Consider the following 27,705-nt stretch of genomic DNA (forward strand, 5'->3'; position numbering starts at 1 on the left):
GCTGCACGGGGCCACCCAGCCCTGTGTGCTGCAGCTGCAGCTTCCACTCGCTGGGTGCGTTTTCCAGCATGGAAAGAAGTAGATGCTTAAAATAATGTAGTGAGAAAGCCCTCCTCTCCTCTCCTCCCCTCTGCCCTCTCCCCTCTCCTTCTCCCTTCCCTTCTCCCTCTCCTCTCCTTTCTTTCCTCCTTTCATTGTATGCAGATCGAGTCCGGTCAAAGCGCGCCGCTGTCACTCGCCGGTCCCTCACGGCAAGCCAGGACTCCCAAGTAAGTTCCGCCTCTCCCGCAGCCCGGGATGCTCTCCGCGCTCTCCGTGTGGGTGCCGGCTCGCCGCCGGCCGCCAGGTAAAGCTGCGGGGCGGCCGGGGGCTCATCCCGCGGCTCCCGGTGCCGCTCCCGGTGCCGCTCCCGGTGCCGAGCCCGCCCCGCGCCGCCCTGCAGGGGGAGCCGCGGCGGCCGCGTCCTGCGCGGAGGCGGGAGCGGAGCGGGGCAGCGCCGGCACCGCCGCACGGCTCCGGGCGCGGCCGGAGCGGAGCCCCCGAGGCCAGGTGGGTGAGGCCGGCGGGGCCGCGGGGAGGGGCGGCGGGGCCCGGGGTGCAGCTCCCGGGGCGGAGCGGGAGCTCCCGGCCGGGGCGGGCGGCGGGGCTCGTCCCGCCGGAGCATCCCGAGCGCGGCTCGGTCCTGGCCCCGGCAGCCGGGGCTCGGTTTCCCTCACGGCGTCCGCGGCAGCCGCGGTCCCTCTGCTGCCTGTCCCGCGAATTTGAAAAGTGGCAGCCCGCTGCCCTCTCGGTGCAGCCGAGCCCCCAGCCCCAGGACGGGGCGATTTTGCCCGGCTGTCGCTTTCTCCTGCCCCGGCTCGGGTGGTGTTTCCCCGTGGAGCCGGTGCGTTTCACTCCGTGCTGGTTCCCGACTGTCAGTCCCTCGACACACCCCCGCGCTCCAAGATGTTTGCTCCGCGGATCTTCCCTCAAACATCAGGTGCTGGACTTTGCCTCCCTGCAGCCGCCCCTCCTCGGCCTTCCCGCGGATATTTGTGCTTAATGATAAAATAGTGATTCCGGGGGAGCACCCTTCGTCCTGCAAACTTCTCTATAGTGCTTTCAAAGGAAATTTCTATCCGCTTCATAGTGTTAAAGCGAAAAGGGCAGGGACTGGCTCCAAACCTGTGCGGTCTTGTCCCATTGCTTGCCCCAAAGCCCCATCTCTGCCCTGTCTCTGCCCAGCAGCTGAAAGTTTCTCAGCAGAGCCCCTGTGCCCGTGCCCGGGAGCGCTCAGCCTCGGCCCCCGCGATGGAGCCGGCCCTGCCCGAGGGGCTGTGCCCTGTGCCCTGTGCCCTGTGCCCTGTGCGGGGAGAGGGCGGCTGAAGGACGGCAGACGGGCTGCGGGATGCGGGCGCAGGGTTCTGCCCGCCCGGAGTGCCCGAGGTGCGTTCCCATCCCGCTGGGCCGGGGCTGGTGCGCGGTGTCCTCGCCGGGGATGCTCTCGGGAGGAGATTTCTGCATGGTCTGAGAGTCACGGTTGCTTTATTGCTCTTTTGTGCCCTGTCCAGGGTGAGTTTGGGCGGTCTCGAGTGCGGGTTTTGCCATGGCCTGGAAGGAGGGAAGGTGGTTGAGCACCTTCTTCAAAACTGCCTGGGGCATTGAGCCCACAGAGAGACAGGAAGGGTTAACTTAAAGAGAACAACATGACTCACTTGGTAAATAGTTAATAGAATTGCTGTAACTACTTAAAATGATTTTCCTAAGCAGATGGCCAACTATTAGATAACTCTGTCTTTGGATGTATTTGTTTTCAGGTTTCTTATCAGGCTTGTAAGTCTCAGGCACATGTAACTCAAGAACTGGAGTAATTGATAAATTCATTCTTCTGCATGAGGGAAACTAGCAGAGAGAGAAAGCATGGTCAGCCCCTGCAGTTAGAGACACCCCTGGAGCATATTGCCCAAGTGAGGTAGAAAAACATTAGATAAAGTGACCAGCAAGGATGTGAGAAATATTTCAATTGAATTAGGTCTGTTGAGGAAATGCCTTATTTTGAATCTCAATAAAAAAATCAATATAAATGTAATCATGTACCACAAAAACCTATGGAAACCAAATCTTGTCTAATGTGGCAAATAGATTAAATTCTGAATTAACCAGGAAAGCTGTGAACCTCTGAATTTGTAGAGAAAACATGTGGGTACAAACTGCAAACATGGATGTGTGTACCTAAAATAAAAATGACCTATTGCAGGGTGTGAAAAAAAAACCAAAAAAACCAAAGGCAAGCAGGTCTCCTTTTTAATGGTGGCCATGTGGTACATTTGTAATTTTCATGTGTATATAATCTGTGTCTTTCTATATGTACTTTTATATATAAAAAATAGAATCAGCATGACCCTGTACCAGGTCAGGGGATGTTGGCCCAATAATGATGTTTTTAGCCTCTCTCCTTCTATCAGTGGGTGCAAAAGGCACCAAAGGTCTGGGCTAGAAAGCCTCTGCCAGGTCTCCCATATTTGCATTTCTGTTTTTGCTGGTATTTTAATAGGGTGTTTCCATAAGGGCTGCTGCTGCTATTGCATTTGAATATAATCAACTTTTGAAAGCTCTTCATCTTTTTTGTTCAATCTTCAGTGACAGATTTCATGTAGAGAGAGCTGTGTGCTTAATTTCTCCTGAGAACCACTGGGAAAAGCTCGCCCTGCAGAAGGTTTGGGGGGAATCTTTACTCTTCCTTTCAGTCCTGTCTCTCAGAAGGGTCTGGTCCCCCCTTGTTTTTGAACCTGGCTGCTTTTCCATTTGGTGTTGAGGGAAAGCCTCTCCCTTCACCACTTCCTTTCTGCCTGGCTGACTGATGGCTGCATGATTTCTTGTCTGCACAGGATGTTTAAGGTTTCACAGATTTCTCACCATTTTCGCTGTGCTTCAGCTCTTCACTGGGGTTTGACATTTCTGCCCACACCAGGTGGGACAAGGCACAGAGTGGGGAAAGTCTCTGAGTTCTGCACAGCTGGGAGTGAGGTGTTCTCCATCCAAAGGCTGGTGCCAACATCTCTCTTGGTGTCCTGCAAAGTTTGTCCTTGTCTTCAGCTCAAACAGATTCTGGCTCTGCTTGTTCATTTTCTCATTTGATCTGGATGGTGATTAAATCCCAAGTTTGTTCTTTATTGTGTGATTTCCATCTGAAAATGGAGATGGGCTATTAAACATTTTTTTTTTGGTTGGACTCTAAAGTAAAAACCAGGAAAGAGATCTTGAGCTGTGTGTCAAGGAATCAGAGAAGAACCTGACAAGTCAGTGGAGGGTTGTTCCCTTTTATCAGGATATCTGGTATTCAGGACCAGAAGGTTTGGTTGCTTCATGGACCATCTTCAGGTTTTGCACAGTGCACCTGAACAGCCTTGGTAAAGCTACTTGAGCAAAACAGCACCAGTTCCTTTCCTCTCTGCTCATTTCAGAAATGCTGAGGAAGCTACCACTTAATGAGATGCTTTAGTGGTTGAATATTGAGGGTTGGACTGTGAAGAACTGGCAGCGTTCTCTCTTGGGAGGGCAGATGCACAGAAGGTGATTTAACCTCTGGAGCCTTCAGTTCCTTCTGTAGTCAGAAGATGCCTCTCCCTTCACAAAGGTTGCATCTCTATCAGGGATAATTATTGGTTGTATTGCACTTTTTTTTTTTTCCTGCAGTAGATCTCTGTAGATCAGAATGGACAGATGGCACATACAATTCTCAATTATGGAAAATATCCTCAGGAGGCACTTGGAGGTCATCTACTCCAGACCTCTGCCCAAAGGCAGGATCAGCTATGGTTTGCCATTCCTGACATCTTTCTCCATCCTGCTCCTAAAGACCAGCAGTGGAGACTCCTCACTTTCCTGGTATGCAGGAAATACCCTGATTCCAGCTTAAACCCCCTTTGCTCTAACTCATTCTTCATCCTGATCACAGTGGGCAACCCACAGGCAATCAGCAAAGAGTATTTCAAAGCACTTCACCAAATGCAGGTATTTGGCACATGTGAGTGGGTAAAGGTGTGATCTCTCATTCCTCAGCCTGGGTCCTGGGGCTCTTGCTCATGGGGATTTTTTTTATTTGGGCTCAAGCCCAAATAAAGTAATTTTATTACCACTACAAAGGCAGCTGTGGAAGACGGGGTTTGAAGAGAAATGACAGCTACAAGACAAATTGTATTTATCTTAGATGGTAAGTCAGGGGTTGCATGCAGTAGGTTTATCACTATCTGACAGGTAACAAGATAAAGTCCAGGTGTTACACAGGGATGTGGAAAGACTTGAAACAGGAATAAAGGGTACTTTACAAAGCATTTTTAGGGAACATTTGCAAACAATGCATCTGAGACAATGGAGGGAGGGAAAGAAACTTCTTGCAGGGCTGATTTGAGCCAGGGGGAGGGAAAGGCATGCCGGGCTGAGGGAATCTTCCTGTGCCTCTGTGATAGCAGGAGAGGAAAGGGGGGTTTTCCTGGAGCTTTGGAGACGTGACGGGTGACATGCCGGGCTCCTGCCTGTGTGTCCATTAGCGTTTGTGATTGCTCCCAGTCGCAGGGGGAAGGCAGCGGCATGCTGCTCCTTGCAGCCTGGGGCTGTTCCAGCTGCGGCAGGCTGCCGCACGGCATTCCCCGTGTCCCTGCGTCCCTGTTCCTGCTCCCAGCTCCTGCCGTGGGCCTCGTCCCGCAGCTCCCCGGGGGGATCTTGGCTGGTGGAGCCTCTGGAAGCCGCCCCGAGCCGCGGGTCCCGTCCGAGCATCCCCGGGCAGGGGCAGGAGCGCTGCTGAGCGGAGCCGAGTGCGAGCTTTCAGTGCATCCCTTCGGGCATGGTGAGCTTTGCACTTTTCCCTGTTAGAAGTTTGCTCATTTAGTATTCAGACCTCAGAGTCTCCTCTGTTTTTCTCCTGGCTTTGCTTTGTTGGAGATGTTTTGGTTTGGGTTTGCGCTGTCGTGTTCTCCTCTTGTTTCTTGTCTCCCCTTTTCCCCCCCACCCTCTCATTTTTTCTAACTAGGGCAGCATAAATGTTTCTGCTCTCTCTGCCCGTTCTCTAATATTGGCCTCTTATACAAATTCCCCTTCTTGTGCTGGGAAAGTCCTCAAAACCAGCCCTATCATTTTGGTTATTGAGTTTTCCCCAATAGAACAGGACTGTCAGATCCTGGTATGAATCAGCTGTTCAGCTTAAGGACTTAAGGGAAGTAGGTGGTTAAATGTCATATTCTCTGATAGTAACAACTTTGGTTTCAGTATAAGATCCATATACTTGGGCACAGGCTGGGATTTTCCATAGGAAACATTCCCCTGGATAAAAGACAGCTAAGAGGTAGGCAGCTTTTTACTAAAATCTTCAGAAGAGAGGCACGTGATTGAAATAGATTTGAATAATTGTAGTTTCCACATACGTCCAATCCACAGATCAGTGCCCAGCTTCAATGGGATGGTGGAAAATCACAGACTGACCTGGGCTGGCACCAGCACCATTACAGCTCCTGCAGCATGTGTGGGGAAGCACACTGACATTTCAAACGTTTGTAGAATGTTCTGCAGCCCGAATTTTGGCAAAAAAATGACCCCTGCTGATGGCTGCCTAGAGATATCCCAGAGATAATCTGGGACTGTTCCTGATAATCCCAAAATGCAGGCCTCTTTAGCAGACCTTTTAAAACTGAGGCACCTAACTTTGTCAAACACCTGAAAAACATTAGGACTTTGTTTTATGTCATCCTGTGTCTTATGAAATGTTGAGGCAAACTTTGCTTGTCCATTATGATTCATTTAGGGTTCTTGTTAACTTTCCTCCCCTATTCCTAAAGGGAAAACTTCCTTTTCCTCCCTGTGGCCATCCTACAGCCCAGCAGGATGATTACAGCAGGCAAGAGATGGACACAGTCCACCTGGGAGAAACCATCCTAAAGGCTTGGGGAATCTGTTCTGAGAGCTCCCCGGGGTCCATCTCTGTCTGATTAACATCTTCTGTCTTTGGAGTCAAATGTCACAGTCCCTAAGGAATTTGCCTTGAGGGTCTTTTTTGGTTTCTCCTTGTTTGGCAAGGTGTGAGGATCATGGTTGTCATGCATTTGAGAAACGATCACAGGTTTCTTTACAGATGGACCTTTTCTATGATGTCTTGTTGTGCAGAGACTGTAAAATATCTAAAGTTTTCACAGGACAGGAGAGCCACTTGCCAAGGCTGGTGGAGGGATCTCTGCTGTAGTGGGGTCCTGACAGCTCCTTCTCTCTCCTCTCTTCCTCTCCTCTCTCCTCTCCTCTCTCCTCTCTCCTCCAGCAGCTCATGAACAGCAGCAAAGGCAGGGAAAGGTTTTCTGAAGTGATTTCCGAGCGGCTGCTGTTCTCCGGGTGAGCTGTGATGCACAAGGACAGAGCTCGGTGGTGAGCAGTGTAATTTCCCCAGCCCTGCGCTCTGCACCCCGGCCCGGCCGGCGCAGGAAGCGGGAGCGGCGCGGGGCGGATGCGCCCTGACCGCAGCGCAGGGGCTGGGAAATGTTGAACTGCGCTGAACTTAGAGGGAAATGACAGGAGGGCTGGGGAGTCCTCACAGCACCACACCGACACTCTGCATCGCTAACAGTGAGGCTGGAAGTTCTTAATAAATAGGATCATTGTCAAGGACTTGGGGAAAACCCGGTCCCTGTGAGTTCGTGCAGTGTCGCTGTGGATGGCGGGGACAGTGGAACTGCAAGTCACCTCCCAGGGGTGACAGCAGTGTGGTGCAAGTCACAGCAAAGGAAAGGGAATGATGCGGCCTCCGGGCATCATCAGAGCATCCACTCCTTATCCACAGAGGCTGGCAGAGTCCTGAACATGTCTTAAATGGCTCTGAGGCTGTGGCCAAAGCACTGACAGGATGGTGAGACTGACCCTGAGCAAATCACCATTGGCAGTCAGAGCACCTTGCAAAATGGATGAGGGAAGGTTGCTGGAAACAAGCTCAGGGGACAGAAGGTTTGCTATTGTGGCTTTTGCCTGCTTTTGGGATGAGCAGTGTCCTACAATGCCTTCATCAGGATGGGATGGACATCTGGGGAAGCATTTACAGTTACATGGAGAGGGACAGTAAGAGTCACATTCTTCCTGCTGTGGAGGGGCGTTGGTTGACTGCCACAACAGCTCTCCCTGCTCTGGGGTGAGTTTTTGTTTCACCATCAGTTTATGCAAACACTCCTGCAGCCTGCAGGACAGCGCTGGAGGGAACAGGAGCAGGGATCACCACGGGCTATGTGGAGAGATAACCTGCACTTAGAGAAAGCAAATGGGGTTTGGGAATAACTGGATAAAAATGCAAGAACAGATGTACCCAATTCTCAACTGCCTGTCTGGAAACTTCATACAGAAATGAGAGGCTAAGTCACATCTGGAGAGAAGTCTGCTCCATTATTTTAAAATAGACCAGAATGGATGCATTAGCAATATGATAAATATCTCCAGAGTAAATTCTTCCCTTGCCTGTATTCCTCAGTGGGTCACCTCTTCTTTATATTCTGTTTCCTCATTTCTCTTATTTTGTCCTTGAAGGAAATGCTCCTCATGTGTGAACACAGCTGGCTTTAGTAGGGCTGTGAGGAGGCAGGGTTTGCCTTTGAGTTCTTCCCTCACACAGGAAAGGAAAACTGGCTCCTCAGAGACATTGTGGATGATATTGGCAGTAGTAACTTGTTTCTGGCCATGGTACATGGTTTTAATTATGCTTTTTTACTTGTCTGCCTTATGAAAGCCTATCCAAATGCTCTATTTTTTTTTTTTTTTAGAAACACCACATAGATAAATGAACATCAGCTGTCCTGAGTACAAAAAATTTGCTAAAAAATCCAATGTTTTGGTGTCTTTTGGCAATACATCATGATGCCTGCTGCCCAGCGAGACTTTGGTGAGCACAGGGGAGCTGTTTTCCCTTCTGTTTGTTTGGTCTGGCTTATTTAACTGCTGGTCATTCATCCTTACTTAGTTTTGCCCTCCTTGGCTTTTTGTGACCATTAGAATTGAAATAATTACTGTGAGGTTTTTTCCTTGCTTTTTAAACATTTATAACATCCACTTAGGAAAAAAATATGGTCAAATGTGTTTTGTTCTAATCTTCTGCTACCACAATAAAAATGAATCCACTTCTAGCCCTTGGAGGGCAGGAGGCAAAGCTGCAATATTGGTTTAGGATTTGCCATTCCTGTCAGCCAGCCCATCTTCCTTGTTGTCCAGTGGGATTTCATTTTTGGGGCAGTTTTGTTTTTTAGTTTTTTTCCTAATGGGCATGAACAGGAGGAGAAGAGAGGCCCAGGACAGGCTGGCAGGGTGTGGTTTTGTCACAGTTTTGGCTGCTGTCACTGGTGCAGCAGTCTGGGTATCTCTGGTAAATCAGCCAGGACTTTACAGCCAGGTTCACCATGCTTGTGGCTGGAGCACAGCCTCCTTTCTTGGCCTGCACTGCAGCAGGGGTGGAAATGTAAAACAGAATTGTTGCCCCTCTTTCCCATTTTTAAACTGATAGACAAAGTTCAGGCACAGTACAGGTCTCTGAAGAGTCATTTCTTCTGCCTTTCACAAGTATGTGAAGGGAAGGTCTTAAGTCTTGGAGGGCTGTTGCTTTCCTGTAAGAGGGGATTACACCAAATTTAGCAAAGCTGAAACTCTCATTTTACTTATTATTTCAGGAGAACTTGCAAAGCCTATCCAGAAAGCTCATTACCCCACTGTAGGTTTATATTACAGCAGACTTCACTTCCCAAGAGGAGACAAAGTCTGTGCTTCCAAAAATCCCTGGCCTTGCATTTTTGCAGTCAGAGCATCAGTGGCTCAGATGATATTTTGGATAAAATCTGAAACGGTGCCTGGAAGGGTCAGACTGGCATGTGGAGCCCCTTGATAGAACAAAAAATTCCACACCTGCCCATGTTCTGCACTTGCAATGGTGTCCATGCAGGCAGGGGTGCAAGGGCCTCCAGGGAGGGCTGAGGGAAAGTCCAAGTGCTCCAGGTACCTGAAAACCCAGACCATGGTGTGCTGATAATTTTGCCTGCTTTGTTTCACTTGTACCCTTTGTTAACAAAGAGCAGTCTAGAGGGAAATAGTCTATTATTAATATTTAATTTCCTCCTATTACTGTAAGCAGATGACCTAAAAGATCATTTAGGCAGCAGCCAATAATAAAGCAAAGAGAGGAATCAGAGAATGTGTGTCTTGGTTGGGTGGGTGATGCCTCCTTCCTCCTCTCTCCTGCCCCACCCAGCCCCAGCTCCTCATCCTTCCATGGGAGGCAGGGCTGGGGATGCTCCCCCAGCTGTGTGTGAGCACTCAGGGGCCTGGGGAGCTGCTCTGTGTGAAGTGCTCATAAAATACTGAACTGCAGAAAGGAAACCCTTGAGCAGCACCGAGAAGTGCTCCTGCTGCCTCCCCTGTCGTGCTCCCCCAAGGACACCTGTTTTCAGCATGTTTTACAGCCCCGGTTGTGCTGCAAATTTGTGTTCTGCCTGTGAGCACATTGGCTCCGTTTATTGACTTGATCCTCTGAAGTGGTGGGGAGAGACAAGATTTCTTGGAGTCTTTGATTTAAAAGATAGGGAGATTCTCTTTGAGCTGAAGGGATTTCAAAGAGAGGATAAAAACTGACAAGCATCTCCCCCTCCAGGCTTTGGAAAGTAGGAAACAAATGATTTAGCAGCACCAATGTTTCTGCTTAGGGCCATGTGTGAATTCAAGGATTCTCCCTTAGGGAATTAGGTAATCTGCATGTGGCTGGTACCTGGGAAGGGTCATGTCAGGAGGAGATGCAAGACTGTGATCTGTGCAATGGGCCCTGATGAACACCCCCCCGGCCCCCTTAAGCTGCCTGCTGCCTCTGCTGCCCCATCCTGGAGCAGGCACAGAACCCCTGTGGGGCCAGGGGAAGCTGCAGTCTGTCACCCAGTGCCCACAGGCTGTCCTGGGTGCCCTGAGGGCTGCTGAGCATCTGCAGCTTTTGCTGACAGGTGAGAGGAGCTGTCGGGCTGAGGTGTCCCAGGCACTGGGAGCCTGGCAGGCACAGAGGCGCATCTGCTCTGCAGCAGCTGCCAGAGCCTGGGCAGCCCAAAGCTCCTGGGGCAGGATGGGCTCAGCCTGCAGGGCCCAGAGCAGCAGATGAGCTGCTCTGAGCTGGGTGGTTTGAACCAAGCTCTGGCCAAGGGCTCAGCTCCATGCTCTGGCACTCGGGAGAGAGAAGGGGCAGCACCTTGGTCCAAAGTCAACTGGAGATGCCAAACTAAAGCTTGCTTGGGCTCTGCTGGTGAATTGCTTCATGGGAACGTGCTGTGCAGATGCTTTATTGAATTTTCAAGGAGGAGTTTCTCATTGGGACTGAAATATGAGAGAGAACAGAGTGTTCCAAGTCACTACAAATGAACAGAGCAGCAGGTTTACAGGTTTGTGAATGACAAAAAAGGTTTATTTAATAATGGGGGAAAGGCCGGAACATAGCCCGGGGTATCAAGAAGGAATTAACAAAATAAAACAAGGGCTTCTGAAGAAATACTAATTGTAGCTGTCCAGCCTGTTGCATGATACAGGTTATTTTTCTTAAGTTTCAAGAAGCTTGCCATGCTGATCCCTCAAGGGCTTGAGATGTTAAATATACACTTCCCCAGTGAGTAAAGCAGATTGTTAATTAATTTTTGCTTACTAGGCCTGATTGCTGAGCCTTTGGGTCTTGCATGAAGTAGACAATTCTACAATAAATTTAATTTTGCCTCTGGACCTACGTCATCTTCTCTGGGTGGTCTCTATTTCATTTTGTCCCTGTGCAGTGATTTCTAGCTGTATAAGCAGAAAGACTGAGCCTGTTCTTGTTGTAAAGCAAGTTGCACACACTCCTGAAATGGAGATTTGTTATGTCAGGTGAGCAGTACAGCAGCTGACACTGTGCGAGAGGGATGAGGAGAGGTGGGTGAGCTCAGGTTGAGCATGAGCCCTCCTGGGCTGTGGCACATTCTGTCAGCAGCAGGTGAGGCTGGGCTTGTGTGGTCAGTAATTGGTTTTTCTAATGTCAGTGGCTACTCAGCGGCGCTGAAGCAGAGACAAAATGTTGTTTTGTCGTGGCTGGGACACCTGCTCAGCTCCAGCCATCTCTCCCCTGAGATGTGCTGGCTCTGCAGAACTCCGAGTGTTTTCCGGCCCATCTGAGAGCAGAGGGTGGAAGGACATGCTGTCCTTTTCTGGACATAACATTCCAATTGCTTCAGAATAAATGACTGGGGCTTGGGATGAAGAATCAGGCCACTCGCTGTTTGTGCAGAGAGATGGAAGCAAGAGACAAACAAACTCAGAGATAAAAAATTCCAATTCAACATGAGGCCATGAAAGAGTCAAAGGAGAAGGTTAAAAGCTCTGTTGTGTCAGAGAACAGTGTGTGATGCAGCTTCAGGTTCCAGCACTGTTCTTTTTCGGGTTCAGGCAGAGGTGTGGGGAATTTCAGCTCTGTGCTGAGCCATTGGTATGTGCACAAGCTCCACAGTGATGTTTGTAACTTTCCTCCATGTCCTGCTGCAGTTTGAGATGAGCCAGAGTCAGGTTAAACAAAAATGCATCAAGGATTAGTATGGATTCATGATCCTGCTGAAGGGAGCTCTCCAATGGGGAAGAATATGCAGTAATTTTGCTTTGATGCTCTTCACTGAGGTGAATGTGAACACGATGGACAAGAGCAGCACAGCAGGACTGTAGGCAAATCCCCTGAGCACCAGGGTTAAGGTGCCCAATTCCCAGGCTGGCTCCTCCCAAACAGGGCTTCCCTCAGTTCTCCTGACTCTATCTCAGACGAGCTTCTGGGGGAATTATAGTGGCTCTAGCAGTGGTTTGGGCCCAAGTATGTCAGAGTAATTTGTTAAATTTTTCTAAATTAGCCCTGGAGTTTGCTGTGCTCTTGTCCTGCATGGTGAGGTGTGAGGCTGTGGGAGGTGTGTGCTCCCACTCTGTCCTGCTGAGGGGCCCAGGGGCTCACACCCACCTCAGTCTCAGCCATGTCCTGCACCCCCCTTCCTCTTTGGAGCCTGTTTTGCCCACTGCTTCCTTTGTTAGGTTGTTTTTTTCCTCCTACCAGCTTTTTCCTGTCTTTTTTTCCTCCCTTCTTGCTCACACACATGCACAAAGCCTTGTTTATTTCTCATCCTGCCCCTTCTGTTCTCTCTGCCTCCAGATCTTCTTTATTTCTGTCTTATATTCATTCTAATCCTCTTCCCTAGAAGCTGGGCTGGAGGATGAGGTTTCAGTGTCACTGCTTTGAAACAAACCTGTTGGGATTTGTAATGGACAAGCAGATCCTTGCAAGGGCATATCACTGACATCCCTGAAATCCTAGAAAGTAAAAGCCATCTTTAGGAAGCCACCGAAAAACTGAAGGTTTTGCTGTAGGAGCACAGACAATATAGAGAGTTCTTGGGGGTTTTCTTTTTAAAAAAAGATTAAATGGATGATCTTTATCTTCCTCTTAATAGCTAGATCACACACTGATCTCTTCTGTTGATCTTTTCCACTAAAACCAAACAAAACACAGAAACAAGATAGCTGAAGGTAGAGAAAAGCAAGAGTTTTGAAGCATGTCCAAACCACCAAGAATCATTCACTTTCCTTTCAAATGCAGCATTAGCAATAGAGCTCTAAATCAATGAAAGGTCTAAAATTAGATTATATTCCTGAGATCAGATGTGAATCACAAGTTAATCATATTTTCTTTTATTATCACTGTCTTTACCCTTTTATTTTATCCTGAGAAATTAGGTTTCTGACTTGAAAACAGAGTGAACTGTGAAGGCATCAAACCCTGATGGGTGAGACCACACCAGATCACCTGTGGATGGGGCTCAAAAATCTTGTGTTTTGGAGGTTCATGTTGCATCCAAAACTGAGCTCAGTGATTTATCAGTTAGAGCTGTGTTTCTCTCTCTCCTAACCCTCTGATGTATCAAGCTGTTTCTTAAATTAATGAGAAAATATTATTGCTAAAGCTTGCTAAATAAGGTTTGCAACCCACTCTGGAAGTGACAGGCGAGGACAGCAAGCAATTATCTCTTGACTGTGGCACAAAGCTCAGGGAATTGTGTTCTCCCTTCTGTATTTTTAGCTGAAGCTGTGGTGAAATGCACCCATATCTGAAGCAGGGGTACGAGGTGACCGGCAAGGGCGTGCAGGTGATGTGTATCTGCTGGTATGAAATGCAGCTGCAGGATTGTTTCCTCACAAGCAGCAGCAGCTGTAGCCCCAGAGCTGTGTGCAGGACACTGCAGGAGCTGGAATGCAGCCCTGAGCCATGGCACTGGCACTGTGTCCGTGTGTGTATTTCTGGGAGAGGTGTGTTTGGGTGGGCCTGGTTCTGGCTGGTTGTAGGAGAAGGATGATGCTGTCCTGGATGCAACAAACACTATGGACAGTGCAGGTATCATAAACAAATGGTTTGCTTATAGGATAGAGATTTACATGAACAAAAATAATGGAGGTGCAGGAGGGGAAAGAGTGAGCATGGTCAGCAGGAGTGTCCTCAAAGATGTCCCTGTCTGAACACCTTGAACACTCCTCCCTGCCCTGGGTCTTGTTCCAGTGCCTGGATCCATGGAGGCCAGACAGGTGTGGCACAGAGGGGTGACCACACATGCCAGCAGAGCAGCTGCCCTGTGGGTGAGGGCTCCTGTCCCTGCAGAGCAGGGGATGGTGCAGCAGTTTTGTGGCAAAGCACGCGAGGGTGGGCAGCACGTGATGGCTCAAACGCGGTGTTTGCCATCAGAGGGAGACAGGTGTGTGTGAAAGGCTCCTCCACCTTTCCCCTGTGCAGCCTCAGCACTTGCCAGGACATAATTAGTGGGGCTCTCGTGTTTCAGGGCGGGCTGTGGAGCAGCTGCTGAAGTGCCAGCTCAGTTGGTAGCCTCGAAAACAAAACGTCCCTTGTTTCTCATCATCACCACTGTGAAACGCTGCCTTCCTGAACTTGGGTTTGGCCCTGCAGCTTTCAGGATAGACAAAATGTGAGAATTTTGCCAATAATGTATTCTTCTAGGTCTGTGTAATATCCGTTATCAATTTAATGTGCCACTTTAATGAGATTTTGCTTTCTCCATCTCCTCTGTAGAGCTGATTACTTAGTCTATGTGGTTGGTGTTTTCTTTTCTTTTTAGAGGAAACTGCAAGTGAAGAAGTTTAATGTTTGCTTCAGCTGAAGAGAATATTTCCCAAGTCCTGGTGGGAAAAGGTGAAAAAGAGGACCAGAGGATGTTGCTATGGTGTGGAGATGACAGGAAGCCATGACTAGAAGGGGGATTGTCAACAGGAAACAAAGCACCGCAGCCAATGTGGCCCTGCTGTACAGTACAGCTGCTGTGCTGTGCTGCCTGCTGGACCCTGAGGCCTGGGGAGCACTGTCTGTCCCCAAGAGAGATTCTCCTGTCCATTTGTCTGCTGGAGCCTGAATTATTCTGCACCTGGTTGATCCACTTTGCTGGAGCTGGCAGACCCAGGGTTTTTTTTTCTTGACACCATCTACTGTAAAGTCCTTGAACAGCCATGGGGAGGCAAACGTGTGTGTGAGCAGCTTTCCTGGGCTGGCAGCGAGCCCTGCAGGGAGCCCAGGCAGCTTTGAGGGGTGCTGGCTGTTGAGGGCTCTGCAGATATGAACGCTGAGCTCTGGGGCTGGCTGTTCTCACCATGCTAGTACATGGGAAGGACGACTTCCTCTCAGACATAGCCTACATCATCCTGGAGCTGATCATTGCTGTGCTGGCCATCCTGGGCAACATCCTGGTCTGCTGGGCCGTCTATCTCAACAGCAACTTGCAGAACGTCACCAACTATTTTGTGGTGTCCCTGGCTGCTGCTGACATTGCTGTGGGGGTGCTGGCAATCCCCTTTGCCATCACCATCAGCACTGGCTTCTGTGCCTTCTTCTATGGCTGCCTTTTCATTGCCTGCTTTGTCCTGGTCTTGACTCAGAGCTCCATCTTCAGCCTCCTCGCCATCGCCATCGACAGAATCATTGCCATCCGAATACCCCTCAGGTAAGCAGGGGCTGGGCTGGGGAGGTGAGGGCTCAACATCCCTAAAAAACACAGGTCTGGAGATGAATCAAGGAAGGAAAAGTTAAATGAAGATTGGTTCTTTTTCTCTTGTATTTTGAAAGCAACTTTTCTAGGTCCTAAAGTCTGCCTTGGCTGGTGGATTTTCTGGGTTGCTTCCTTTTCCTGTTCTTCCCTGTTCTCCTATGGTGGGTGTCCATGGCATCACAGAGGTGCTGCCTGGGAGCTGCCACTCCATACCCAGGCAAGCTGTGCCCTGAGCTGCAGCCAGAGGCACCAGAGGGATGGTGCAGGGCAGGAAGGGGTGAGGTCAGCTTGTCCCCGTCCCCGTGGGGAGCAGGGGGCTCTGCCTGAAGCTGCAGCAGCAGGGCTGGGGCGAGGGAGGTGGGGTTTTCTCTCAGGAGTCTGTTACATGGGAAGGGAGAGGAAGCAGCAGGCTACCAAGAAATGGGCTTTAGGAAGGTTTGGACTGGCTCAGGCACTGCCTCTGGAAGCACAGCATGGGCTGGGTCAAGGTGGAGGCTTGTCCCACCCCACGCCTGCAGGTGGGGATTTTTGGTCTCTGCAGTTGAAAGAAAGGAAAGGACATTTTAATGACTAAGACTGGCTGCTGCTTGGTGTGGGACCAGGGAGGCTGGCATGGGACAAGGACAGGTTTTGTCACACAGACAGGGGCTGCTGCTCAGTTCAGGAGCAGCTGGCAGGAGCACGTTGCTGCAATGGGCTCCGAGTGCCCGTGGGCGCGAGGCAGCCCCGCGCTGCTGCCACTGCTCTGAGGCACTCACTGAGCTCCAGAGATGGAGAGGAAGCTCTGGAGAGGCTGCAGGAGAACTGTAGGAGTCTCCTTCCTTCCTGTCTTGTCCTTAGGAGGATGCAGCACGCTCTCAGGAAAGGAGAGACCGCCTTCGTCTCCTGAACAACCGTGGCTGCAAAAATGGAACCAATTTCTGATTTTTATGCTCTTGAGTTTGAGTTTTTGGACATCCTCACTCTTCTTGAGCTTAAATCACTTTTGCTGATCTGTACAATTTATTTCTGTCTCTTCTGAGTACTTTGGTCATGCAGCACTTGTGTCAATTAACACAAACCTCCTGTTCAAAACCAGAATGGGAGCCCTGGAGAGCGGAAATTGCCTTTCCATGTGGATGGACCAGTGCAGCCAAGTCCTTCCTGAAGCCTCACCTCAGCAAGTTTGTGCTGCTCTAACATTGTCTCCAAACCCTATTGGTCATACCTGTTACAGCCTCTAGTTTTGATGTAGATGTAAGAAATAACAGTTCCATTCCATTGCAGAGAAAACTCTGTTGATAATAGTTGCCTATAAACTGGACTGTCTCCACATTTCTACAGTTCTGCTATAGATTATTTCAGTTTATAAACCAAAATAATGATAAATGGTACAAGGAAATATGTTGAGTAGCCCCTGGGAGCTGCCTCTGAAATGGTTTTGAGAAGGGCTGATGTCTTGATTTCATCCCTCACAAGGTAACTCTGAAGATGTCTGCTGACAGTTTAAGCACTCTTATTGCTAGAGCATGACTTGCCAGGAAAGAGAGTTTTAAAATCTGGATTTCTGCCCACGTTTTGGGCTATCACTGTAACTATATTGTCTTGAAAATGTAATTTCCTGGAACAGCCAAGGTAAAGAGTCTTTTCAAAAAACCAGACCACATCAGTGCTGGGCATGACACCGGTTTCTTTCACTATCTTGTTTTGGAAAAAACAGAGCACACCCTCGTCCTCCCCAGGAACAGAGGGACTGATTGGATGCAGAAACCCACAGGTAAATCCATGGGTTCCTCCTCCTCTCTGTCCTCTGCTGTTTGTCCTTTCACAGCAGGAGTGATGTACTTGTCAGTTGTGTTTTGCCTTTAGAATTTATGGATGAACAAGCATTTATAGCCTCAGATATGGTGAGAAAGTGAAAGCTGATTATCTGAAGAGGAAAATGTGGTATAATTTAGATTGCCCACATCCTCATGTTTTTTCTTTTTTCTAATAGCTGTTTGTGTCAAAAAGGGGTCAAACAATTTGATGGAAAGTTCTGCCACTAACAGTGTGTTGTTTTCACCTCATCCTTTAATACCTGGGAAGGCCCCTTCTCCTCCTCACAGGACACGAAAGGTACCAGCAGGTATTCCTAATATTCATTAGCTGAATAATTAATAAGCCAGACTTCCTTCACTCTAGGGAAACCAAAAAGGGCCAAACTTGTGCTTTATTCTTCTGTTTCTCTTTAAATATTTCATGTCTGATCTGTCCTAATGAAGGTAACTCCACATGTGGATATGTATTCCCACAGAAATAAACTGTCAGTATTAAGAAGGCAGAAGAATGGGTTTTCTGATACTGCTTGCTTTTGGACCCTTCAGTACATTATTAGTTACCTTTGAAATTATTTTTTTTGTGGAGAAGATACCCTCCTCCAAAAAATAAAATAGATAAAATAGATAAAAACTAATTTGTGAATATCTTATATGTTCTGCCTTTCATACAATGGAAACATTTCATAGAATTTGGTCTATTTTCCACAAGTTCTCAAGCACTTGGCTGAATTCTTCCAGGTTTTATACAAATGTAACACTCTGCAAGTGGCAGTAAGGTGCTCCCAAGGAAGGGAGCCCGAGCCATTGTTCACTCTAGGACAAAGTGAGGCTCTCCCATGGCAGGTACCTGAAAACCTGCACTGGCTAGTATCAACCCCCAGGTGCTCTGGACAAAAGTGGCTGTGAGTCTGAGCCCCAGGATGAGGCCCTGGGCCAAGGACAATTGCTGCTTTGCAGGCTCCGTGGTGCCAGCCAGGGCTGCGTGGGCAGCGTGCCCAGCCGCGTGCTCCTGGGCGGGCTTTTGTGGACAGATATTCCCAGGGAAGGACAGGTGGCTCCAGCTCACTGGAAAGAGAGGGGAGATTTTCCTTCCTGCAGCCAAACAGAGGAGTTTGCTGAGGTTACTGAGGTTGCTGCTTGCTCTCTGTGCTGGATTCAGGCATGAAGCATGTGGGTCACACAGTGCCCACTGCAGGTCTTTGCCTCTGGTGAAAGCTGCTTTTGCTGCTGCAAGGCTTCTCTGGGGAAACATTATTAAGGTGCAGCTCCCTGATGTTTGGAGCTTTGGGACTGATTTTTCCCATGTGGTGGTGATTTAAACTGCAGTTCTGAGGTGGCATTGGGATGTTTTTCTGCCACAGGACGTGAAGAACAGGGTTCCCAAAGTCTAGGAAGAACAGGGGAGATGAACACCAACCCTGAATAAAGCATAGGATGTGCAAGGGACCTTTGTGCTGAGAACAGCCCGTTTCAGTAGTTGCTTTAATTCCCTAGAGTCCTTTCTGAAATGCTCCTATGTGAGCATCTAAACCAGTGAATCAGGGTTTTAATGTTTTATTGCCACTTTGAGCCATATGTGGATTTATTTCTTTCCCTGCTCACCATAAACCTTTTGATTTTATGGCAGGCATTTCCTACGTATGCTCATATGTTAAATAGATTTAGGGTGGGTTCAGCCTAATGTGGGAACAGAGTAATTCCCCTCCTTCTTTTAAATGGGCACAGCTTTGAAAGCAGTGCCTTCATGGCCTGCACAGAACTTGCTGTTACCAAGGTTTTGTTCAGGAAGCTGCTCACGTCACAAGCAGAACATGTCTGCCCATCATTCCTGCTCCTGCTGATTAAAGAGATAATGCTGGGCACCTGTGCCCACCTGGGGACCTCCCCCCTCTCCATAGCATGGAGAAACACCAGGATCTGTTGGTACCTGGCAATAGAGGAGGAAGGTTCCAGATGAGTGGTTTGGGAAAGGTTGTTCAGCTGGTACATGTGAAGGTCTCAGTTTGATTTGTTCAGCTGGTACATGTGAAGGTCTCAGTGTGATTTCTTGCCCTGTCACGGATTTTCTGGATGATCTGGGATTGCCAGGGTCTCTCATTTCCACATACATGTAATAGGGATTGAATCTCCTGCTTGATCCTGTCCCTGATGGCTGCAGCTGCCTGTGGTGTGGGCTGGTGGGTGCTTGGTGAGCAGCATTTTGTAGTGATTTGTTGAACACCTTTGAGCAGTGCCTGAATGCAGATCAAAGCCCTCAGCTGAGCATTAGGGTGATGCAGTGTCTGAAAAATGCTCCACAGCTGACAGAGGATGTGCAGTGCTGTCCACCAAAGGAGGGTTTGGAAGACAAGCAGCAGGAGGGCTGGACACTGTGAGGGTGAGTTAGGCCAGCTACATATCACTCAATGTATTGAAAGATTTTAACTTCTCCCTGAAGACACTCTGGACAGACTACCAGCTCTGTCTTCCACCCAGCCTCAGAGGATTCTTCGTCTTCATGGCACAGAACTGGTCCAAGGGCCCAGAAGTGGCACATCCACAGCCAGGTTACTCTAGGCAACCCAGAGGAGCTGTACATTCACCAAGGGCAGCTGTTCTCCTGCTCCATTTTGCCAGCTGGGTATTTGGGAGAGCAGCAGGGCAGGTTGAAACTATTTTGGGGAAAACTTCCACATTTTCATGTGTTTGCAAAAGTTGGGTTTGCTTTATAGAGGAGACGTGTGACCAGGGGCTGCAGGTGTGTCCCGCTCCTTTCAGCTATTTGTGTCTCCTGCGTGGTGCCAGCCACCCCCAGGGTAGGGGATGTGTCTGGGAAGCCCTGAGGTTACCCTGTAGAATGGAATGGCTTTGGCCTGGCTGCTGTGAGCCTGGAAAGATACTGAGACCAAGCACACAAAGATGTACACAAAGTCTTCAATGACATCTCCAAGTGGAGAAGAGGAAAGAGTCCAGGAAAGCCCATCTGGACTGTAATGCTACCTCAGCCAAGTCAGTCAGAGGTGCCTCGTGTGGGTCCCAGAAATTAAGCTCTCCTAAACAAATTAACACTTCTCAGTGGGTACCTGGCCAGCACAAGGCCATTGGCTTTGTCAGCAGATGCTGTGAGCTTTCTGTCCTGACCCTGGGAGATATTGAGCAAGGTGTTATGGACATGCACTGCAGGACAATGCTCTGCAGCTGGGCAGCTGCTTGGGTTCAGTGCTGCTCTGAAGCCTTGTAAAGCTCCTTGCATGGGAATCCCCAGAGGACAAGAGGGAGGGGGAAGTGTGGCGGGGTGTTTGTCTGCAGCAGTAGTGAATGTATTTTTAGTGGAAGGGAAGGGACATCTCTAGTCGTGGGATAACAGCTGCACAATTTCAAAATTCCTCTGACAAGATGTAGCTAATTCCAGGGCTGCAGGGTTTTGGTGGTTGTGGGATGTTTTGGGGATTTTTTTTTTTTTTTGGTTGTTGTTGGGTTGTTTTGTCTTTTTTTGTTTGTTTTTGTTTGTTTTCTTCTGTTTGTTTTGTTTTGTTGCTTTTTCAAGCTTCAAGGGCCTCCAGCCACTCTCTTGCTCCCTGAGTGTACATTTCAAAGCACAGATGCTGTTTTGATGTGTTGATGAGGTCTGAATGGAGCAGCTCTCTGCTACCATTCATGCTGCGCCCTTTGCATCCTTTAAGCACTGGGCAGGATCTGCTAATTGCTGGAAAAAACCTTTTTCTCCCTCAGAATCAGCTGAATCCCTTCCTCATTTCTGGAAGGGCAATTTAGGTGTGTTTTGCATGCTGGGAATTGTGTGCTTGGCTCCCTTATCCACTTACTCTTTTCTGGTTTTGAAATGCAACTGAGAAAGGGAAATTGGAGCCTGATGGGTCTTGTTTTTTCCAAGGCCCATGGTCAAGGATTAAAGCATGTGCAGGATCTCCATTCTTTGCTGTGCAAAAGCAGCCACTCTTCTCCCCTCTCTTGAACTTGTGCTGGGATAGGAGCATGAACCTGTGGGAGTAATTATTTCACTGGGAGATGGAAAGATTTCTGTGGTTTGTTGTATTATTTCTTGTAATGTTTGTTTTTGGAGAGAATTCTGGGGACAGAGGGAGAAGGAGCACTGGGTAAACACTGGGAGCTACTGTCCGGTCAAATACAGTGTGGGACCCACGCTGCCATGTGGGAACCCAGCCATCTACTTCCCATGCTGAGCATTACCCAGGGAAGGAAATTGCATTGAAATGTTGAACTGCTGCCCTAATTTACATTTTCAGAGGGGAGAACTGGTGGAGTCAGCTCAGGATTTGCAGTAACCTGTGAGGCCCTGGAAACTGGCTGATAACAAACAAACCAAGGTCTCTGCTGCACTGTCAGATTCTTACATGTTGCTTATTGTTTCTTTCAACAGATTTTGGAAAGTTTGCTATTAGGAGCACTGGCTTCAGGCAGGCATCAATACCTCCACCACTGAGGTCCCTTTGGTGTGTGCAGTGCAGGCCATGGCACACCTGTAGTCAGAGAATTGTCCCCAGCTTAATTCCTCTTTTCTGAGAAAGACATGGGGTTGACTTAGCTGGGCTGGTGAGGAAAACTGCTGACTTGCCTCAGTTATTTCGAGAAGGTTGGTGGTGCTGGTCTTCCTGAAAGTGCCACTGAGGAGCAGAGTGAGATGCCATGCAGGCAATGCCAGCCTGGCTGCTGCAACTGAGCCAGCAGGAATTCCCTGGAGCACACCAGAATGTGGATGCAGGGCTGGTGGCACTGTGCCTCCAGGCTCTTTTGTGCTATTTGGTTTACAGATCTACTGCAAGACAGACCTAACAATTCCATGCTAAAAGGCTGCTCCTTTGTCAGGAAGGAGATGCTGCCTTAGGCTTTGGCAAGAGACCCACAGTGGTCTTCATCACAAGGGTCAGAGCAGTGCTCTGGGTTATCCAGGCTGCAAGATCTATGTGCACACCCAAGTGGACTGGTGCAGTGAAGGAGCACGGATGAAAACTGAATTGATTTCCCTGCTTTTCTGTCAACTATTCACTGCTTAAAGGAAAGAGGAGGGAAGTAGGTGGCAGACAGTGTCACCATGTCCTTGGTGTGCTGCATGGGTTCTGCACATCAGTGCAAAGGCCCCTCTGATGAAGCAGGTGCCTTTCTCAGTGTCTTCTGGACCATGGGGCCATTGTGAGGTTGTGTGAGTGCCAGCAGCTTGTTGAATGTCACTGACACAGCTCCCATCTCCTCTGCTTTACAGGTACAATGGCTTGGTGACTGGCTCTCGAGCCAAAGGCGTCATTGCCATCTGCTGGGTGTTGTCCTTCATCATCGGCCTGACCCCAATGCTGGGGTGGCACAAGCGTGCCCAGATCCAAGAGCCGCATTCCAACTGGTCCTCTCCCATCAACTGCAGCAACAGCATGGTGGCGTGTCTCTTCGAGGCCGTGGTCACCATGGAGTACATGGTCTACTACAACTTCTTTGCCTGTGTGCTCCTGCCCCTCCTTCTCATGTTTGGTATCTACTTGAAAATCTTCATGGCAGCCCGGCGCCAGCTCAAGCAGATGGAGAACAAGATGGTACACGGGGAACGTTCCCGCTCCACCTTGCAGAAGGAAGTCCACGCAGCCAAGTCTTTGGCCATCATCGTCGGGCTGTTTGCAGTCTGCTGGCTTCCACTGCACATCATTAACTGCTTTACCCTTTTTTGCCCAGATTGTGCCCACGCTCCCCTGTGGCTGATGTACCTGGCCATTATCCTGTCTCACGCTAACTCGGTGGTAAACCCCCTGATTTATGCCTACCGCATCAGGGAGTTCCGCCACACCTTCCGGAAAATCATCAGCCAGCACATCCTGGGCCGCAAGGAGCCGTTCAAGGCGGGAGCCGCCAGCTCCAGGACTTCCACCCACGGGGGGGACGCAGAGAACGCCAGCATACGGATCAGTGAGTATGCACTGGAGGTGTACAGCAACGGAGAGATCCACAGGGATCCCGAAAAGCAGGACTTGAACAAATGCAAAGCTGCCTTGGAATGGCACCAGAATGGAAATGCTCTGGACTTGGAGACAAACGGACATCTCCCGCATTCCTGTAAAAATGGGATTCTCTCAGACGCATGCCTGAACAGGGAGCTTCACAGCGAAGAGCTAATTGATGCCCAGGTGTCTTACTCAGATCTGGAAAGAGCAGCCTTTGCTGCAGCTGATGTTTCCTGATGAGACTTTCAAAGTTCTCCTGGTAGAATTATTTTTTTTTCCATTGGTCACCTCTGCCATGGCAGAAAGGGAGGCTGGGGGGCGGGGGGAGAGCAGTGTACTCAGATCGCTGTGGAGAAAGGGGTCCATATCCAGGACTGTTGGATGATCCTAAATACCAGCCTGGAGAAGAGCCAAGAGACCACTGAAGTGGACTAAGGAAGGAGGGACACGTTACCCATCAATGACCTGTCACCAAGAGAGGTGCCAAGGTCGAGGATGGCATTCCAAGCTGAGCACTGGGAGACTGCTGATGCAGGGATTTCAGGACATTTTGCTGTACTGTGCCTGTGGTTGAGAGTTGGTTTCGCTGTCTTTACCAATGGAAATAGAAGCGTGGCTGGAAGTATTCCCTGAATAACAAAGAGCAGCTGGGAAGGGCCTCTGAGTACTGTGGCCCTGCAACAAGCAGAAGGGGGGATAGCAAAATCTGTTGTCAGGAAGGATGCCAGGAACTGCTTGGAGAAGGAAGGAATTTACCTGATTGGAACTCTGGATACTTTCAACCACGGCACTTTGTCTTTCAGTTTGTGTTCTTGAAGCTTATACTGCAACAGGTTGCTCAAATGGTTTTTTTTCCACATGATGATAAGGTTACTTTATGTTAACTTATAAAAGATGGGCAAGAGCTCATATCTTTTCCCTGAGTGCTCAGTGTTCCAGATGCACAGGGCAAATATAACCTCTTAGCACTCATCTTTGTCCAACAAATCACCAAAGCTGAGCCTTGCCAAGGATTTCCCATGGCAAAAGGGCTGTTGGCAGGACGTGGTGCTGCGGGCTGTGTCCTCAGGGCAGGGCTGTCAAGGGCTGTGGCTGTGTGAGCTCTTTGGAGAGCTCTCCCCCTGCCTCTGTGCTTCTCCTCCTGAGCTCCTAGAATGCAAATTCTTTCCATGGCCCCAGATGTGTGTGAGGGGAGGTAATATTCCATATTTCAGTCATCTTCATCCTCACTCAACAGGCTGAGGGACTTTTTTTTACTTCTTTCTTGGGATAGAGAGCAATCCACATACATACCTTGACCTAATTTTGGAATTCCAATGAGCTCTATTTAAAAAACCTTTTCTCCTGTGATTTCAGTTTTTTTTCCTGTGAAGCCTGATGTGTCCCTGTGATGCAGAGGCCAACAGAGGAAGCTCTGGGCTCTGTCTGGTTAGAAGATGCTCCTGCTCTGAGAAGCTGAAAGGTGTCAGTGGTATTGGAACTCAGCTTAGAAATTGCAGTTTCTACTTCTGTAGAAGAGAACAGGCAAATTTGTGCTGCAGCAAGTGTACACGTTGCTGTGGTTTGTTGCAGAGGTGTTTCACTGCAGTTTGGTAATTTTCTGGAAGGAAAATTAAGGAAGTCTGGCAGCTCAAGAACAGCAGAAAACCACATCAGCTTGAATTCTACCTGAAGATTGCCTGGGTTGTGTTTTTCAGACAAATAATCCATGTCCAGTACTACCAGCCTTCTGGAGAGACAGGCAGTAGTCCCAGGTCCTACTGGGAAGTGAAAAGTCTGGTAATTCCAGGAATCTGAAGCTTATTCCCTAGCTGAAAACATCAGAAATATCCTCCCTCAATCTAGTTCCTCCTCGTGTCTGTCCACGAACATTTCAGAAGTTAAGGGGGATTTTCATACTTGAGGAAGAGCAGGTTAGGTCTGTGTGTTCTTATTCCATGTTTATTTTATATATTGTGAACTATTAAAATGAAAAATCAGTTTTATTTTGAGGAGAATTTTCTTTTTGCCAGTTTCCCTACACACGTGGGGAGAAGTTTGTGATGCTGAATGTGTTTGAGCATGTAGCTGCTGTGGGCTAGCACAAAGCTTACTGTGAGATGGATAAAATGATGTGGCTGCCACCACAGTCCTTACAGAAAGACAGGCCAGTTGTAAAACAATAGGCTTGGTGGTTTAATTGAACTGCTGCTTTCTTGGCAGGGCTCTTGCCCGTGGTCTGACGTCAGAGGAGAGGATTATCCCTGCAGCAGCTGAAGGAACTCTGAGCCATTCCCTGTCACTGACGTCACAGGCAGCTCCTCCACAGGGTGACTCGGGATCTCGTTACTCCTGGTCCTTCTTGGTGGAATATTTCTGGAGGTTCTTTGTGTGATGGCTTCTCTGACCTCCTGTAACAGTGGCAGAGAAACTCAGGAAAATGGGGGGCTGTTCTCTTCAGGCCTCAGCTGGGAGCTGAAATGTTTCTAAGAATAACACAAGATTACATCCGGCACTCATGCCAATAACAATTAGGTCCACAAAGACCCAGAGCAGGGAAGGAAGTGTGGGAAAATACCAGCATTGCTCATGTGCTGGAACACACACGAGTGCAGAAGTGTTGCCTGCTGAGCTTTAGCTGCCATTGGTGAAGGGATGGTTTGCACTCTATTGGATCAGACTTTCAACAGTTGGTGTGGATTGGTTGCTTTCTATATTTCCTGAGCATCTCTACACCTACTTGTGGCTGTTTCTTGCTTGGTTGCCCCAAGAATCAAGTTGATCTATGTTGATGGACAAACTTAGGATTGCTTTGCTTCCCAGATTGCTTTTCTGCCCAACCAGATCACCACGTGAGCTTAGTGACTTTCCACATGTCTTGAATTTTGTGTTGCTGCTTGAGCTGCCCCCAAGTGTATCCAGTCCCTTTCAATATTAGTGATCAGGACTTGAAGTGAAAAGGGTGTGTGAAGGGGTGGGCTGTGTGCAGGAGGAAGGGCAGGGTATGGAGAGGGTGGTTTGTGGAGCTCTCTGCAGTCACAGGAAGGAAGGGATGGCAGCTGCACCACAGGCTGGGCCTTCTGGCAAACACATGGCTGAGATGGACCCTCAGAGGACGTTTCTGAAGCAGTTGTGGGGAGAGCAGGAGCCTTTTGAACAGAATTTTGGACTTCATATTTCTTGTTTCCTCGGGATCATAATTTCAGGGCTTCCTGCTTTTTTGTTTGTTTTCCATTAAAAAAAAAGAATCGATCCCATCAATGAAGTGTGCTCTTCCCTTCTCCTGGCAGCTCTCCACTCTTGAGAGAAGTACCTGCCTTCCAAACTTCCTAGGACCACTCATATCCCCATTTTTCTTCCAGCTGGAGAACGTTTAGCTGATCCAGCTGTTCTGGATAAACAAAAATGGTGCCAAGACAAAGGGAAGAATGAGGTGACTATCAGGAGAGGCTGGAGAAGACCTTCCTGAGAATCCCAGGTGCAGTGGGTCCAGAGAGTAGGAGCTGGGGCCAGCAGAGACTAATTTAATTGAACGAAAACTTCTTGCTAAAAAAGTCTGAAGATGCATAGAGAGATGTGGTGCCTCATTTGGTGTGAGGGCATTCCATGAATTTCACCATTCCCTGAAGACTCTTAGGCTCCAGAGTTTATTTGCTTTATAAGAGTTTTGGAGAAAGCAACGTTTGATCCATTGCCAGGAGTAATTTTACCAAGAGTTCTTGGTGCTCTCTCCTCAACAGGGCACTGCTTTTTGTGTGTGCAAATAAATGCACTCACAGCTGTATCCTGCAGAGTCCCATTTGGATCAGTGATATTTCAAAGCTCTGTGCAAGTTTGAACTGCAGCTCTTGAACCAAGAAGCAGTGTGGCATGGTGGGACAGCTGGGAATGCTGGAGACAGAAAGGGTTTCTCACTGGTCCCAGTTGGTGCAGGTGGACTTGGAGTGACATAGAATAGCCTGAGCCTGTGATCATTTTTGGCGATGCCTCAGGGGATGCTGGTGGAAATGGAGAAGCCTCTAAGGTGTGGGAGACTGGAGGGTCAGGATGGACAGGAACTCTTGGTGGTGAAGGAGCATTTGTAGAGTAGGTGTTTGGGAGGATTTCAGGGGAGCAGGAATGTGCTGGGAGGTACTGAGGGGTGCAGAGGTGATGCTGGCTTGGAGGATCAGCCTTTCCTGGGGCGTGCACAGGGTTGACTTTGTAGGGTCTGTATTGACTGAGGCAGGGATGGTTCTTATGGATTATGTTCTTTCCAGATACATTGTCCCATTTCATGAGCAACTCCAGGTATAACAAATCCCCTTCTCCTTCATGAGCATGGGCCCTACCTAAACCAAATCCTTCCAGCCAAGTTCTGTGGAAGGACAAACAGGCTGCAGTGGTGCCACAATGCATTAAACCTGCATATACTCTCTGGTGGTGTTTGCTAAGTTCAGCTGCCTGAAAGTCAGTTCTCTCCCAAATTGTTTTGGGCATCAAATTGCACTGAGTCATTTCAGCATTTTTTTTCTTTCCAGCCCTCAGCTTCTGGCTGTCTTTATGGCAAAACACATAAAGAGTAACAAAAATCACCAGTTCCTGATTTGCATGAGAGGTGACTCACCCTGATAGATGAGAATCCCCAGACTGGGGCAATGCTGTGTGTAACTCCCCACCTCACTTGCTTGCTGGGGCTGTTCACACAAGGATGTGTTAAAATCACGACTGGAACCTGTTGATCTGAGAACATCCATCCCTCCCCCACTGTCTCAGGAGCTGGTGTTCCTGCCCTGTCCTGTGGAGAGGTTCTCTGTGGTGTGCAAACCAAGACACTATGAACACCCCGCTGCACATGCTGTCAGTATGAAACAGTTACTCTTTTAATTTAAATGTTTTATGATATAGGTGTTGTTTTCCCTTTGTCAGTTACCATTGGGGGGG

General features: G+C 48.8%; 1 protein-coding gene across 4 annotated transcripts; it reads left to right on the forward strand.

Annotated features, from left to right (window-relative positions):
- On the forward strand, positions 1-27,705 carry ADORA2A (adenosine A2a receptor). 4 transcript variants are annotated; one of them, XM_077187793.1, is made up of 4 exons: positions 1-269; positions 7,764-7,882; positions 14,142-15,017; positions 22,080-27,705. In XM_077187793.1, the coding sequence occupies exons 3-4, from the start codon at positions 14,668-14,670 to the stop codon at positions 23,038-23,040; spliced, it is 1,311 nt and encodes a 436-aa protein (XP_077043908.1). In that variant the 5' UTR covers positions 1-269; positions 7,764-7,882; positions 14,142-14,667; the 3' UTR covers positions 23,041-27,705. The 4 variants fall into 4 exon arrangements, with proteins under 4 accessions (XP_077043908.1, XP_077043909.1, XP_077043906.1 ...); XM_077187792.1 differs by lacking the exon at positions 1-269 and adding an exon at positions 425-549; XM_077187794.1 differs by lacking the exon at positions 7,764-7,882.

Source organism: Agelaius phoeniceus, chromosome 18 (genome assembly GCF_051311805.1).
Source record: "Agelaius phoeniceus isolate bAgePho1 chromosome 18, bAgePho1.hap1, whole genome shotgun sequence".
Lineage (NCBI taxonomy): Eukaryota > Metazoa > Chordata > Aves > Passeriformes > Icteridae > Agelaius > Agelaius phoeniceus.

Coding starts and splice junctions, on each gene's coding strand:
- ADORA2A (XM_077187793.1), top strand. CDS start 14,668: ATGCTAGTACATGGGAAGGACGACTTCCTCTCAGACATAGCCTACATC. Junction 15,018..22,079: donor GCCATCCGAATACCCCTCAG/GTAAGCAGGGGC, acceptor TCTGCTTTACAG/GTACAATGGCTTGGTGACTG.